This window comes from Haemorhous mexicanus, chromosome 2 (assembly GCF_027477595.1).
Source record: "Haemorhous mexicanus isolate bHaeMex1 chromosome 2, bHaeMex1.pri, whole genome shotgun sequence".
Taxonomy (NCBI): domain Eukaryota; kingdom Metazoa; phylum Chordata; class Aves; order Passeriformes; family Fringillidae; genus Haemorhous; species Haemorhous mexicanus.
This window is the reverse complement of record NC_082342.1, coordinates 34,249,071-34,264,693: the sequence shown is the minus strand read 5'-3', so window position 1 is coordinate 34,264,693 and position 15,623 is coordinate 34,249,071. Positions and strand designations below refer to the sequence as shown.

The window sequence follows — 15,623 nt, the reverse complement described above, 5'->3', positions numbered from 1 at the left end:
GCTATTCTGAACGCAGCTATAGCTGTAATGGTTTATTTTTACCCATCCTGGCTCCCATGCAGACATGAAAAGGCAGTGTATTATGATTATTTCTGTTGTGTGATGTGTCTACAGGACACCTTTGCAGAATAATTCTTAAGTAGTGGCAAATTCTAACAAGTTGAAACATTAGGGATCTTGAGCCAATGACACAATAATCAAAGAGGTGAGCTTCAATGAAACAATCATGTGTGTAGGAACCGGTTTGGCTTGCAATACCTCACAGAGGTATGTGAAATATGAGAGCTCTCCAAAGCCATTGTTTGGGAGTTCAAGGAGTGTGAGAACAGACAGTAGTGAGGAAACTGAACATATGCAAATTTTATGTTAATATCTTTTGTTAGACTGTGATTGAAGGCGTGGAGGAGGAGCACCATTTCAGGCCAATTTAAAAACCAGGGACAGGCTGTCAGTTTGAGTTCAGTCTCTCTGTTTCTTCATGCACAGAAATGTGGTCAAGGATTCTTCTCTGTGTTCTGTCCTTGAACTGGTTTCCTGTAGTGTCTTCTGAAACGTAAGTGGTGACACATTCTGTGTCTATATGATAACATATTTTATTGTCTTTCCCACCAGCTTATTTCTTCTGGGACACTGCTTTATGATAAACAGGATATTTGAGACATAGGTCCTTAAATGTGTTTACTTGGAAGTAGATGACATTGAAGGGTGGCTTGGAATGGTGCTCTCCATCATGAAACTGCTGTGAAATCTAGTGTGAATGAAACAGGAAACCTGGAACTTGAGTAGCTGAAGTGTGATGTGCCTGGGTGAAGTGGCAAACTGAAAACTCGGGACTAGACTAACAAGTAATACTAATAATTAGGATTGATATACATCAGCAGCACAGAGAGAGCACGGTGTATGGGGAGGTGCCAGAGACCAGGCAGTGGCTGGGACTGAGAGCATGCTGAATGGCAAACCCAGTACAATTAGTGTTCATATTAGCACTGTCTGGGTCCATGGCTTTATACAAACAGAAGATTTCAGCCACAATATTCAAAAATATACCAACATTATACCTTGAACCCTTTTCTCAAAAACTCTAAAGGAAAACACTAAGAAAGACAGCGTAGCTTCCTCCAAAACACTGTTAATTTTAATACTTTTCATTTTGATCTTTGAATTTCATGCAGCCTGGACCAGGCAAGCGAAAATAAAAATAAAGGCTATATGAGCTGGCAACGCTGTGGGAGAAAAAAAGGGAAAGGATCAGATTAGAAAGAAAGATTGTGTGATTCATGTTGTACTACAAAACCACCTCAGGAATTCTGTCACACATTATTTGGAAAGAGTAGTTTGGGCAGCAAACTGCTGGACAGCAACAGAGTTTTAGACAAATGTAGCAAATATGAAGGAATGGTTTACAGAGGAGTACTCCAGGGAAGGAAGGCTGCCCTAATTATATAGAGAAAAAGTATAAATAAAAAATTTCTATGGAAGAAATAAACCATGAAAACAAGACAGGGAGAAGCATGGAAGCAGGAGCATGGAAACAGAACTCAGCATGCAGATTAGATTGAGCGCTCCCTGGAATTTTCTGCTAAAATGGAAAAGCAAGATCACTTCTTGTGCATTAGGTGGATTGACTTATGTCAGTTCCTATCCAAGAGATATCCAGAGAATGAGAAATTTAAAGATACTTGCAACCCTAGCTGCAACTAGTATTTTTGTCATTGGTCCCGAGAAGAAGCTAAATATCACTCCTCCCTATGGGGGGCTGCAGAGGTTTAAGTGCACACCTAGGTCATGGCAGGACAAATGCAGCTCTGCTTTAGCCACTTCAGTAATTGGAGCTGTGTAAATACCTGGAATGGAGAGGGGCAGTATCATGCTGGGTAAGGCACTGCACAGAATGATGCCAGTCCCTCAGCTCAGAAAGAATTGTGAGGGATTAAACAGTTGGCATTTGTACTTCCTTAGCATGTTATTTAAAATCCATCAAAAGAAATTGAAATCCTTCCATTGGTTTGAGCAAGCTTTGGATCATGTCTTCCTTCCCACCTCTGGCACTTGTGTGGTATTTTCCTCTCCTGTTTGCTCTGACTTTCCTGCATGACTGAGCTTTCTGGTTGGTCTTACAGCCAGTATGTGCTGCTGGTCCCGTCGGTGGTGCGGAGCGACGCTCCACAGACGGCTTGTGTGCAGCTGCACAGCCTCAGCGAGCCTGTGTCCCTGAGCGTTGTCCTGGAATATGGCACTGCCCAAAGGACTCTCTTTGAGGAGCCCGTGACAGAGAATGACTTCTTCAAGTGTGGCGAGTTCAAGGTATTTTTTCTTTTAAAGCTTCTGAAGAGGGTGTAGGAATAATTCTGATTGCAACTCTCCTTGTCAGTGAGGGAAAGAAGACAATGTGTTTAAAATAATATAAACTGTTGAAAAGGCTGACAAAACAGGGAAAAAAAGACCTACAAATTGTAGAAGGGAGCTAGAGAAAGACTTTCCATCTCCATTCCCAGAGTGAATAGAAAAAAATCTTTAGATTGTTATCACAGTTGCATGCTCCTTATGGAACTCTTGAAGTATCAAGCAAGATATGTCCCATATAGATCCCATTTATTCCCTTTCCTGGCTCTGCAAGACCTGTACACACAAGAAAAGGTGATCCAAGGTGAAGTCTTCCAAAATGCATCAGGAGAAAACACTTCAGAATTGAAGGTATATGGCTGTGGCAACCTGCATGTAAGCAGGGAAATGCAGAGGACAGAGCACAGCTTCAAATTTTATTACCTGATGACAGATTACAGGCCTTCCACAGCAGAAATTCCCAGAAATTATCTCACTGACAAAGGTGGGGCTTCTCATGACTCTCCAAAGGCTGTTTATGACTCAACAGACAGTATCTTGCTTTAAAACCCTGGTCATCAGGGAACCTCAGCATGTCTTATTTACTGCTTTTTCTCTGGGATTTTGCTCCTCTCCAGGTTCCTCCTGCTACTTCTGATCCCCTGGCATTCATTTCCTTCTCAGCCAAGGGTGCCACGGTTGACTTAGCTGAGAGAAGATCAGTGGCAATTGAGAATGTGGATGGTGCTGTCTTCGTCCAGACAGACAAACCCCTCTACAAGCCAGGACAAACAGGTGGATGAAGGGTTTGAGTCAGCTAAAAAAGTGAGGAGTTGAGTGAAAGGGTGGGTCAAGGATGACAGAATCTTGCTCTTGTGGAATAAAAATCTCATCTGAGTTTGGGATTGTCAAAGTTAGTGAAAAACAGAACCGATTCTCAACAGTGCAGCAATATAGTAGAATTCATGTGTTTGTACTTAGTCAATTGCCTTTACAGGATCTCAGGTTCTGTCAGGTTTACTCGAGGAAAGCCACATAAAAAGTATTTAATACATAAAAGTATTAAAAATACAGAAAGTAATAGGTTTAAGTTTGGAGCTAATAAAGTTAATGTAAAAATGAAGCAAGCACCTCAGTTCCTATAAACAGCTTTGTCTCCTTAACTGTTGATCTATTTCAAAGTGCTGATTCCATCACAATACTTAAATTAAAGTACTAGCTGTGGTGGAGTTAGCTCTCTCTTTAGCCTAATTGTACTTTAGTCCAAGTGGGCAATAACTGAAGACATTTCAGCTGGCATTTATTTTCGTTTTCTTTTTTGACCTGCTAAGATAATCCTTTCATGTTCTCTGGGCACTCTTTAGTTTTCAAAAAAAGCCTGGTCAAAGCTGTGTATTAAAAATGATTTATCACTGCTAATAAAATAAATGATAGAGGCACCTGCATGTGACACTTGAAGATCTGACACTTGGTGCCAAGTTGATGGTTGGGCTAGACAGTCCTTGAGGTTTCTTTCAACCTTGATGATTCTGCAATCCTTTTTTGTCCTGTTTTTTTTTCAGTGATGTTTCGTGTTGTCACTTTGGACACCCAGTTCAGACCTGTTCAGGAGACGGTAAGTGTGAGTGATAGTCAAAATTTTTCAGGTACCCTCTTGGGGTACCTCTTCACTGAGACTCTCTCACTTAGATATCGAATAAGAAGGGCCTGGAATGGGCTTCCTGATATTATTTATATTTTGTATTTTTTTGTATTTTGTATATTTGCTGTAACTCCTTACCTTCACACTCCATCATTTCCCTGCCTTTGTAGAGAGCAAAGCTCTGAAAGCACTTGTGCAAATCTCTCACAGCACACAGATTTTGTAGTCATAAATATGTAGAAAAAGACTGGATATTTTTGCAGAAAAAAAAAACACAAACAGGTTATCCTCTTAAAATTATCCTTTTATTTACAGACATGAGTTGTAAATTGTTTCCCTGGCCCATTCTTTATCCAGAAAAAGCTGTTCAGAGTTTTCCTTATGTTCTAGTGCTTATCAACCTCCACTGTTAGATTATTGTTTTGATCATTTTTTTTCTCTCCCTTTATTTCCTCCTCCAGTATCCCAGAATCATCATTGAGGTAAGAGATACAACATGAAATTAAAACACAAACTCCTTTGGGAAGACTGTGCTTCACCATTTCCTGCAGAGTCAGCAGCTGAGGGAGACTCATCCAGAGCACACCATTTAAAGCCAATGGATTTGAGGTTGAACAGTGGCAGCATCCTCTACCAGCACCAGAGGAGAGGAAATCAGCAGAACTGGAGCTGTTAGACAGAGGCAGTGTGGGGTTGCTGCTCTGCCCTTCATTAGAGTTCAAACAGGGGTGTTCTGTCCAGGCTCACCTTGGGAGGACTACAGCAAATAGTTAAATAGCCTCATTCTCATACCTAGGCATAAGAATGGTGACTTTTTGAAATGCCATGTTCTCATGGGGATGGGCTAACAATGAATCATCTTCTACCAAATTTCACATCACTACTTCTCCAAGCATTTTCTGAGAGAGGCCAGCATAATATTCCCGCTTTACAAAGGCAGTCGAGACAGAAAGATTGGTGCTATGAGTGTTCTAGACAGGGAGCCTGTGTCCCATACACAACCTATGTCCCAATCAGGAACTGTTTCTGAATGATCTGAGGCCATCTGTCAGTGTAGCTAATTCCCAGTTAAACATAAACTTAGTTTTGTGAAATCCACAAGCAGAGATGGAAAGTCAGAGCACACGTCATCAGCCCCAAAGCAATCTTAACCTCTGACTCATTTAGCCAATATGTCTGAAGACAGGCCTTGAAAGAAGGCAAGAAATGGTGATAAAGGTTTTGCTACATCTCTTTCTTCCAGGATCCAGAGCAAAACAAGATCTTCCAGTGGCTGGAGGTGACATCAAAGCGTGGAATCGTCCAGCTCTCCTTTCCACTAATCCCAGAGCCTATTCTGGGGACCTACCAAATTACGGTGGAGACAAAGTCAGGTGGAAGAGAGTACCAATCCTTCAGAGTGGAGGAGTATGGTAAGCAAAGGTCGTAAACTACTCTGTACTAGCAGTGAGGCTCTGCCTAAGTCAGATAAAAACTACTAATGCAGTGTTCAAGTCCTTTGAATTCTCCTCATCATGCCTGGAAAATAAAGACATGGAGAGAGCTGGGTGGACTGGTGCATGAGAAACAGGCCTTTCCCAGCTATGGGACCTGGGATAAAAGATAGGTTGAAGAGAGGTGGTGTCAGCAATCTATTTGATTTGGTTATTTCACTTAATCTGTTGCCTTTCTCCTTCACTGCAACTGGATTGCATAATAACTTTTGTACTCCAGAGCTTAACTAGTTTGAGACATTGGCATTACTCATTTTTCTTAAAGAAAGGAGATTAAAGTGACTTACCATGAGTTTTGCTGCAACTGTTATAGTGATTAGTATGATTATTAATCTTTACAGAAGTTACTCATCTTGCCACGGAAGGTTATTTTTTTCTGTTGTAATATACTACAGCCAGTTCCTAGTTAGCTTCTTCTTTGATCCATTCCCTCTCCCTTGTTGATGAAAATGTCTTTGCCAACTGTTTTGTTTTTTTTTACTGTCTTACACCGACACCTGTGTATGGCATGCAATTGCTGATCAGTCATATTCACATTACATTCTCAGTGCTGCCAAAATTTGAAGTGACAACCACTGGGCCAAAGACGATTTCTTTCTTTGATGAAGAGGTCAGGGTGAACGTTTGTGCTTCGTAAGTATCAGAGCTGAAGACAGCACAATTTTGCACAACAAATGGTATTGGCATTGGGTGGTGTGCTCTGCTGGGAAGCAGAGATCCTGCTGCTGGCTCAGAATGTGGCTTAGAGCAATTCCTTTAGCTATGACTTTCATGATATAAAATATCATGAAAGTCATTATATTCTTCTCCGATGAGTTTATGATATTCTTCCCCTGCTACACAGCAGAATTAAAACTGGGAGATTCTGTGTGTGTCCAAATCAAGCACTTCCTACTTGTTAGCTGTTGTGTTTTATTATTACAGAAAATGAGAGTCTATCATTAAAATTACTGGATGTGGTCCTGCTAAAGTGCAGGGTGCCAGGAGCTAAAAGGGTGATTAGGGTCAATATGTTCTGCCTTGTTGTGTAATGTACCAATGAGAAAAAGGTGCAGGGAATGATATCCTGAGTCCAGCACTGCCTTCCAGCTTCAGACCTTAAACAATGATTGCACCAAAACTATGGTGAAATAGGGTTTTTTTAAAAAGATGGCAGAAACAGCCTAAAAATAGTAGAAGGGAATTCTACTAGGGCTGACTAATTGCAATTCCCAGATGCTATTCTGTCTGTGCTCTGGACACTGAGGAGGGATTTAGAGTCTGCTTTACTCTGCAACTTTTGCAAGTCTCATGTTAAATCCACATGATTGAATTCTCATGTTTCTTCCTCTCCTAGGTACACTTACGGCCAGCCAGTGCAAGGGAAAGCCCAAATTAATGTGTGTCAGCAGCGCTTTTATAGTCCAATGTGTGTACAAAACTGGAAAAAAACCTGTGAAGCTGTCACTGGACTGGTATGATACATAACAAGTCCTTTCTTCCCTGTCAGCTTTACTACCCAGCATGTAGCACAGTATTCAGTGGCCTCATTAATTTCCAAGGGAACACCAGAGAGACAATCTCAGTGGTGTGGTTTTTCTCACTATCTCACAGGCAGTGCTGAAAGACCTCACTAAAAGACTGATTTTTCCCTCAGAAAGAATTAGTAGGAAGGAGAGAAGCTTATGAAACTGTAAATTTGTAATAACTTCTGAAACACGGGGGCTGTGTTCTTACCAAATCTAATCAACAGAACTCTGCTGGGAGTCTTTGAGGACACTTAATATTGAATGAATGAATAATTTGTCCACTAGCTCTGACTCAATGTGCTGTGGTCACAGAGAAAAAGCATCATGCAAGATGGGTTTAAGAAGAAGCATGAGCATAGAGAAGACTAGAGGGGATAGGGAGAGAAGTTTCCAGGTGCTAGTGTAAATAATATTGAAACAGTCATCTGGGACGGGAGCTGGGGAGCAAGAAATGTAAGGCAGGCAGGGAGCTCTTCAGAGATGCACTAATGCATAATGAGGAGCAATTTTGCAAACCTTGAGAAAAATGGGTTTTCCCCTTTGTGCTGCTGTTTCAGCTGGGAAAGGATGGCTGCCTCAACACTGTCATCTCCATCAAAAAATTCCAGCTGTCCCGCAGCTATGCCATGACGTATGCCAGCCTCAACATAGAAAGCATCGTCACTGAAAATGGGACAGGTAACACCAAGTGGGCGTTGGGAGTGACTGGTTAAAGCTAATGCATGGATCTTCCTGAGAGGAATCTCCTGGATCACCATCTGTGTGGCAAACAGGCAGCAATTATGGTTTTCTCTGTGTAGCTCTCCCTCCAGAGCATCGTCACTCCACAGGGCTTATCAAAAGGAACAGCTTTCTGCCCATGTCTGATTTCTGTTTCCTCTCCTTTGTACTGGCTGTGTCTCACAGGTATCCAGATGGAGGCCTATGACTATGTTTCAGTCAGCCAAGGAAATGACCAAGTGCTGTTCAGGAATATGGATTCCTATTACAAGAGAGGAATTCCTTACCATGGTGAGGTAGGTACATGAGAGGATACATTTAGACCTAAACTCCCTAGGGTCCAACATAATGATCTCTATGTTGTCACATTTATGGCTCTCACCTGAATGTGCTGTCAGCTTCCCAAAATAATGCTGCATAACATAACAGACTATATAGTTCTCTTGATACTCCTAGAGAAAAAAAGAGAATTGTATCACACCTGGCATGTCAGGGTCTCTTTTCTGCTGTAGTCAGATGATGCCTAAAAAGTGAGTAAGTGGAAGGTGATATGAATGGGGAAGAGGAGTCTACAAGAAAATTCTTCAGGAACAGTTATGCCTACACTAAAGGTAGAATTCACCCTGTGTTGCATCACGCAATCCCAGGGATGTTTACCTACAGCAGTATAGATGTTGGAGCACGTTCCTACTTCTTAGCAACCTACACATGCAGTATAAACCAGGCACAAAAAGGGTGGTGACCTGTACAGCATCATCCTGATGGGCAGTGGAGATGTGGGTGTGCACAGACGTGTAGGAGTTAAAAGGTGCTACTGAGCTCCACAGTTTGCCTGTGGCCATGGAGTCATCTCTTTGTTTTAGGTGTGTTAATCAATGTTCTTCAATAAATATTCCTCCTCCCTTTGTGACACATAGCTTATTCTGCACTGATGGGAATTTCCCACTGATGGGAATTTTCCTGACACAGAACTCCCGCTCCCTCAAAACATTGAGGAGCATGTGCCTCTTCAATACGTTTCACTCTTGATTTCTACCCCCTGCAACAGTCCTCAGTCTTTAAGTGACCATCCTCTAGTAAATAGAGCTTTTCTTTTGTTGTTGCTGTTCTTTGTTTTTTTTCTGAATCCCTTGGGTATTTGTTGTGTTCAGATCACTGTGACAAACATGGATGGTGAGCCTGTTGCCAACAGCACCGTCCTGCTGGAGCTCAATGGAGATTATCTGGCCAACTATACCACGGACAAAAATGGCATTGCTGCTTTTTCCATTGACACATCCAACTTCTTCGATCCCAGTTTGAAGCTGACAGTAAGCAAACACTGGCTACAATCTAATTAATTATTAGATACTTAATGGGAGAGAGGGTTTAGAAGGAATCCCTGCAAACTCTGTGAAACTCGTATGAGGAAACACCAGTGCCTGAGAAGAGGCACACCGCACCCCATCTGTGGTTTTGGGTTGTAGTGATCTTCAGTCCTTCCCTGCTTTTCCCTCCCCTTTAGAAGCTCTTTCTGCATTCATTTTCCTTCTCTTTCTTCTGTGTGTTAGAGGACATTCCTCAGAAACTGCACTGCCTTCCCCCTCTAGCCTTGGTGCGTGCCAGCATCTTTCACTGTTGCTGACTGCTTCCCTGCATTTCTGCTGGCACAAACTCATGCCTGTTGTCATCACATGGTCTTCTTGCATTGTCATGCCTTTATTCTGGTGGGATGGAAAGAGCTGAGTAAAAGTGTGTCATTTAGAACAATGCCATTCAGTGTAAGTCCCAGCAGTTTATGGAACTGGTGCCAAGCCTGAAAAAAACTAAAATAACCCCCTTATTGCAACGTGCCACAGGCATCTGGATGCCTGAAGGTGTTCAGAAGTCCATTCACTCTTCATTGGTGAAACACAAATTTTTCACACCAGTTCTTGCTCGTGGCTTAAACAGCCCCACAAAATCAGTTTCCCAGCAGAATATTTTACAGAAAAGACTCCTTTGCCTCTCACCTGCCTTGCATTTTCTTTTTTTCCACACTGTTGATTCCACATGTATGGTTTTCCGTTTTGTAGGTCAAGCAGGCACCAGATGAATGTGCAGACTTTATCTGGGGGATTGATAATGAGCCCAAAGCCTCGTTCCTTGTCCGGCGTTTCTACTCACGGACCAACAGCTTTCTGAAAATTGAGCCAGTGACAGAGGAGCTCAGCTGTGGCCAGCAGAGGACAATCAATGTTCATTATGTCCTGAACAGAGAAGGCTACAGCAATGCCACACACGCAAACTTCTACTATGTAGTAAGTCCTAATGTTACCCCTAAAACACCTTTTTTTCAGCTTCTCTCAAACATCCTATAAGGCAGAAATCTCATGATCAGACAGTGGTTATGGATCATGGCTGGAACTGATGGCCTTTGAGGCTTCTCAGAACAATACTCAAAATCAGTGATTTCATGGTTGGAAGGGAGAAGGTGCTTTTGATCCCCTTTCATGAGACTTTTCTATGCCCAGGTGATGACACAAGGAAAAATTACTCTCAGTGGCCAGAAGCAAGTCAGCATTTCTGGTGGTAAGCTCCAGACCATATTACTACTCGTACTTCAGAGCACAGTAAGTTTTGCAAGTGATGAAAGCAGAGAACTGTGGCTAAATCAAGTACTAGTCCCTAAATCCCATGACCTCTTACTGCTCACACAACCATTTTCTTTTGCTGCAGCATCTAGCCAACCTCCCATATCATAATCAATTTTATCTTGTTAATAGAAACACATTTTGGTGTGATCAAACATGTGGAATGCAACCTTCATATGTTTTATTGTAGTATTTTATAATGCCAAGGAGTATTTATGGTCTCTATGTGACATCCTAGTCTTCACCAACTAGAATAATAAAACATTTTAAAGTTTGGAATAATAGGTGTCCCATTTGAAAGGGATATTTAGTAGTCAACTCTTGAAATTCATTGCCCTTTCAGAAGTCTCCAAATACCCACAAATGACAGCGATCCTGACCTTCATTCTTTCATTGTTAAAAATCAGTTTTCTTGCACAACCTGGTCTATTTGCACACTTCAGGAGGTGGCTTAAATAAGCCTTTTTCCCTATATAGGACTTCATATTTACCATCTTTAGTCTTAAGCTTAATTTCCTTTCCATGTACTTGTAGCTTTCATCCATGTAGAGAAGAATTTCTTATTTCTTAGTGTTAAGAGAACTCTCCTTTAACTCAGGATATTGCTTTATTTCCTCTGGTGCAGGAGGTTCTAGTTTTGAGACCCAAAGGCAATGTTATGCTCTTCTCATAGCAGTTGTGCACAGATTTCCATGTTTAACTTCTTCCCAGTGTAGACCTCTCTCTGCAAAGCACCCTGGTCTCAGCATCCTCCAGTTTGTATCTGTTATCTTGCTGATGGGAGCTGTCCCTCAGCCACTGAGAGATGAGTCTTCCAATGTCCAATTCCCTGGGTTATAAAGGTGTTTATAGGTTATGAATAAATATGTAGTCCTTCCACCAAAGCTGAGGTTTGTCTAAGCTCTTTTGCTGGCTTGTCCTTCCCTGATCCATGTTCCTTCCACAGCTTCCAGAGGTACATTCTCCATCACACTGACTGTCACTGAGAAGCTGTCTCCCAGTGCCAGATTGCTGCTCTACACAGTGCATCCTCATGGAGAGATAGTGGCTGACAGCTCCAGGATACACAGTGATATATGCTTCAAAAACAAGGTGGAAACCTTTGCTCTCTTATTAAGGGATATATTGGGGTTTGCTGAAAAATGGTCGGGAAATGATCCCATCAAGAGCCCTGCGCTGGGCATGGCATTTAGGAATGGAAAAGGTGCAGGTATGTCTGGGATCATGAGAAGCCGACCCTGGAATCGGCACCTACGGTTCAGGCTCAGACAAAACTCTCTCCACGACAAGAGAGAGAAGGGTACCTCGGGTGGGGGGAGGTGAGGTGAATTTTCACAGGCTGATCCAGACGGGCCATCTAGCGGTAGGAGCTTTGTCCTACAGAGAGCAGTGAGCGCTGATGAAAGGGGAGATTTGGATCTCTGTGCCAAACCGATTCACCTCATTTCCGTGGGCTTGTCTTGGATTTGCTAATTTCCAGGTCCAGCTCAAGTTCTCTGAGAAGCAGGGTCTCCCAGGCTCTAAAGTTGGACTCCACCTGGAAGCTGCTGCCAACTCCTTCTGTGCCCTGAGAGCAATTCAGAGCGTCCTTCTTCAGTCTGGGCAAGAGTTATCTGCTGAGAGTGTAAGTCACATCCCCAGCCCTGTGTTCTTTTGAGCTAGGAACAGCCCAGTTCCCACCTGTGATGTCTCTGCTGCTGACTGTATTTTTATTTTTCCCTTGGAAACAGACATCTGTGATTAAAGGAAGGTCTAAGGCAATTATATGCTTTAAAGACAGAAATTGATAGCACAGCACTGCTTTTGGGAAGCATGGCTGTGTAACATATATCCCAAAAATATGCCTTATGTAAATCCTTGACAGCACATTTCCTCACTGTGGAGTGATTGTGTCAAAATTGCATTTTTACTTAATTTTTACGTATTTGCCCAATTCACATTGCTCAGTGAGGCCTTGGGTCCAGAACAAAAGCTGTAGATGACAGCTAGTGTCTTGTAACACTCATCTCCTCTTTGCTTAACTCAAGAGTGTGTCTCCATGCTTTCTGCTCAAGGTCACTCCACAAAACCATTGTGGCTCAGAAGGAGGAGGGTACGGCTCAGTCCAAATTGCTTGTTCCTCTCTAGGTAGGCATCACTAGTTAAGCCCACTGAAGTCTACAGGATTGCTCAGGGACCACCATAAGCTTTGAATATATGTGATTTTGCAGCTGCCTGAGACCTTCCTTGTGCTTAAACTACTCATTCTCACCTCCAGGTGTACTATCAGCTTCATAGGGGTGATTTATATGGCTATTACTACAATGGGCTCAACCTGGAGGATGACAGGCCACAGGAGTGTACCCCATCCAAAACCATCTTTTCTGATGGCTTGTACTTTGAACCTGTGAATGTCAGCCGTGATGGAGATGTCTACAGGATTTTCAGGGTATGTGATCTGTGTGGGAGGCTCTTTGAGTGGGAAGGAATCCGGAAGAATTCATCAGCATTAGCATTCAACTTTCTCAGGTGGTGGTTCTTACTGCTGAGAGAAGGCAGCTGATGCCTGAAACTGCCTAAAGCCTGCAGCAATCACCCCATTTCTGCCTTATTTTCCTCATCACTTACTGAGGAGCTCTGAAAATCACTGGGCTGGTGCCCACGGTTCAGTAGACAATACCTGAGCAGGAGCATGGCCCTGGCTCATGACTCCAGGCATTTCCTGTAGAGTTCTGTGTCTGTGATGCAGGCCACTGGGCTCCTGGTACACTGGACTCCACTGGCCCTGTACCCTGAGACATAAGGCCAGCATCAGACTCTTCACCACTGCTCCTTGCGGAACACGAGGTGTCACTGCTCCATAAGAAATACACAGAGCTGAGACATTCAAGGCTGAAAGAACAGGATGAACTGGGAGGAGGGAGGGGAGAAATGAGGAATGATAATCAGTGATGTGAACTGGCAGCTAGTGAATGCTCTGAGTGATTTGCTAGATTCTTTCACATTTAGGGTATGGGTCTGAAAGTGTTCACCAACTCTGTGCTACGGAAACCAGTTCTGTGCAATGAAGAGAGATCAGAAACAGAAAATTACCCTGCGCACTATTCTGACGCCAATCTCAAGGCCTCAGGTAAAAGAAGGTTCATTCTAGATCTCCAGTCTCACTCTGCCTGGTCCTTAAAACGTTGCCTGTATAAAATAACAGCTAGTGTAATGAGGGGTTTTGGGAAATAGGCCTGTGTGTCCCAGTTTGCATCCTACAGTCTCCTTCTGGCAGTCCTGGTAGTAGAATCAATTTTGTTGGAGGCACAGGTGCGTATAGAAAAAACAGGGAATACTGTGGTGCTGCTTCTTTTATAAACTGATACTGGCTTTTCAGAGGTTTTCAGGTCAGAATCTTTCATCAAATCATAATTCAGTTAAATATTTAGAAGTCAAGACTTCACACAGCGTGTGGCACACTTAGCACATAGTCTCCAAGGCCTTTATAGATCAGCAAAAGTTATGATTCTCTCTCCATCAAGTCAGATTGATCAGCAAAAGAGCAAAAGTAGCAGTCATAAGTTGCCACAAAGGAAAGTGTTACTCAACATTAGGAAAAAGATCTTCCTGATGAGAGTTGTAGTACACTAGAAGGGGATCTCCAGGATGTTTTGGAATCTCCATCACTGCTGGTTTTCAAAACTGAGCTGCACGAGAAGCAACCTGATCTGACTTTGAAGTTAGTCCTACTTCAAGAAGTTGGAATAGAGAATTACAGGGGTTGCTCCCAACCGAGATTTTTTTTTTAATGATTCTGTGATTCTAAGTCATTGTAAAGCATTTATAAGCCTTGATGACAATACTGGCTGCTGGTGCCCATTTGCAAATCAAAGAGAGCAAGTTGTAGAGAATGGGGAACACATTTTTAAACTGAATGGCAAGACCTTTCACTATGAAATGAAGTGAAATGCCTTGTAAAATAGCTAATATTTCCAGTATTTTCCCATGGGAAAAGAGAATAGATAAGGAATTGTTTCTTCACATATCTCTTAGAATTTTCCTGCTATGTGGGGCATGGGAAGTCCAGGAATGTTCAAACAGGATAGTTAGTGTTCATTTGTGGTGGTGAAGCGTGTCTGACAGAAGTTCAGATTCTTCTCCCATGATGTCTCCAATACTATCCTTTAATCACATCCCCACTCCTAGGTGAAATGGCTATTGCTGCAGGTGGTGATCGTGGTTTCAGCACTGTTCGGAAATACTTCCCCGAAACCTGGATTTGGGAACTGGTTAACACTGAGTAAGTATGTTTATCTTCTTCTTTCTTCATTTTTGAGCTGATTCATTTAGATAAAATGGATTCTGGGAAGGAACCATGGAACATATGTTTGCTTTGTAGATGTGGGTCTACTTTTCCCATCTTGATCAATGTCAATTGCAGACAAATATTCTGTGCCCTGTCCCCTGTCTTTCTGGTGGGGAGAAATAAATAGGGGCTAAGAGTGAGATAAAAGTATTTTTTAAGGAGAGAGAAGGAGCTTGTTATTTTTCATCCAATTTTTAATTCAGCAGCAAAAAGCTCAGTTTACTTTATTTTCTTTCAGGTTATCACAGCATCTTCAATTTTAATATTTCCATCTTAACTATGCCTTCAGATGCTCTTCTAGAACATTAATCTAAATTTATTGATTCTAATCTGTGTAGTTGGGCATTCTGGTTTTTCAACAGTTGGTATTTCTAAATTTAAAAAGTTGAGTATTTGAGTGCTTTAACTAGTAGTTAACCAGCACCTTTACTTCAAACATTATAGCTTTTTTTTTTTTAATATATGGAAAGGTATCTTGTAGAAAGTGAGATGAAAACAGAAGTTCTAACTCAAGCAGAAAGCCTATTTTGTAATTTGTCTTGAAACATTCCTAAGATCATTTCTCATTCTGTGTTTCTTATTCTCTTCAGTTCCAGAGGAGAGGTGGATGTCTCTTACACCATTCCTGACAGCATCACAGAATGGAAAGCCAGTGCTTTCTGTGTGCAGGATGATGCTGGGTTTGGCATCTCCTCCCCTGCTTCCATGACAGCATTCCAACCATTCTTTGTGGACCTCACCCTGCCATACTCTGTCACTCGAGGGGAAAAATTTAATTTAATAGCTAATGTCTTCAACTACCTCAACAAGTGTGTCCAGGTATATCAAGTTCCCTTTTGCTTCCTATGATGTTTGCTTATTTCCCAGAGATCTTTTTGCTCTTGAAGGAGGAACCTCAGCAGAGGCTGTGGGTCCTGAGCTGTGCCAAACACAAGAAATACTAATGCAGCAGCCTCCTTTGGTCTGCAGCCTGATTTTAAGGTCATTCTCTTTCATTTG

General features: G+C 42.2%; 1 protein-coding gene across 2 annotated transcripts in view; it reads left to right on the top strand.

Moving 5' to 3' along the window:
* Positions 1-394: 394 nt before the first annotated feature.
* The window catches only part of LOC132323322 (ovostatin-like), a 28,882-nt gene continuing 13,653 nt past the window's right edge, over positions 395-15,623 (top strand). For both annotated transcript variants that reach the window (XM_059838391.1, XM_059838390.1), the window contains exons 1-19: positions 395-553; positions 2,121-2,304; positions 2,961-3,117; positions 3,885-3,937; positions 4,426-4,446; positions 5,208-5,376; positions 6,006-6,090; positions 6,794-6,911; positions 7,523-7,643; positions 7,872-7,981; positions 8,837-8,995; positions 9,740-9,964; positions 10,178-10,235; positions 11,244-11,389; positions 11,778-11,921; positions 12,555-12,725; positions 13,286-13,406; positions 14,465-14,558; positions 15,215-15,443. In XM_059838391.1, coding sequence (XP_059694374.1) covers positions 489-553; positions 2,121-2,304; positions 2,961-3,117; positions 3,885-3,937; positions 4,426-4,446; positions 5,208-5,376; positions 6,006-6,090; positions 6,794-6,911; positions 7,523-7,643; positions 7,872-7,981; positions 8,837-8,995; positions 9,740-9,964; positions 10,178-10,235; positions 11,244-11,389; positions 11,778-11,921; positions 12,555-12,725; positions 13,286-13,406; positions 14,465-14,558; positions 15,215-15,443 — 2,430 coding nt within the window. In that variant the 5' untranslated portion in view covers positions 395-488. The remainder of the gene's footprint in view (positions 554-2,120; positions 2,305-2,960; positions 3,118-3,884; positions 3,938-4,425; positions 4,447-5,207; positions 5,377-6,005; positions 6,091-6,793; positions 6,912-7,522; positions 7,644-7,871; positions 7,982-8,836; positions 8,996-9,739; positions 9,965-10,177; positions 10,236-11,243; positions 11,390-11,777; positions 11,922-12,554; positions 12,726-13,285; positions 13,407-14,464; positions 14,559-15,214; positions 15,444-15,623) is intronic.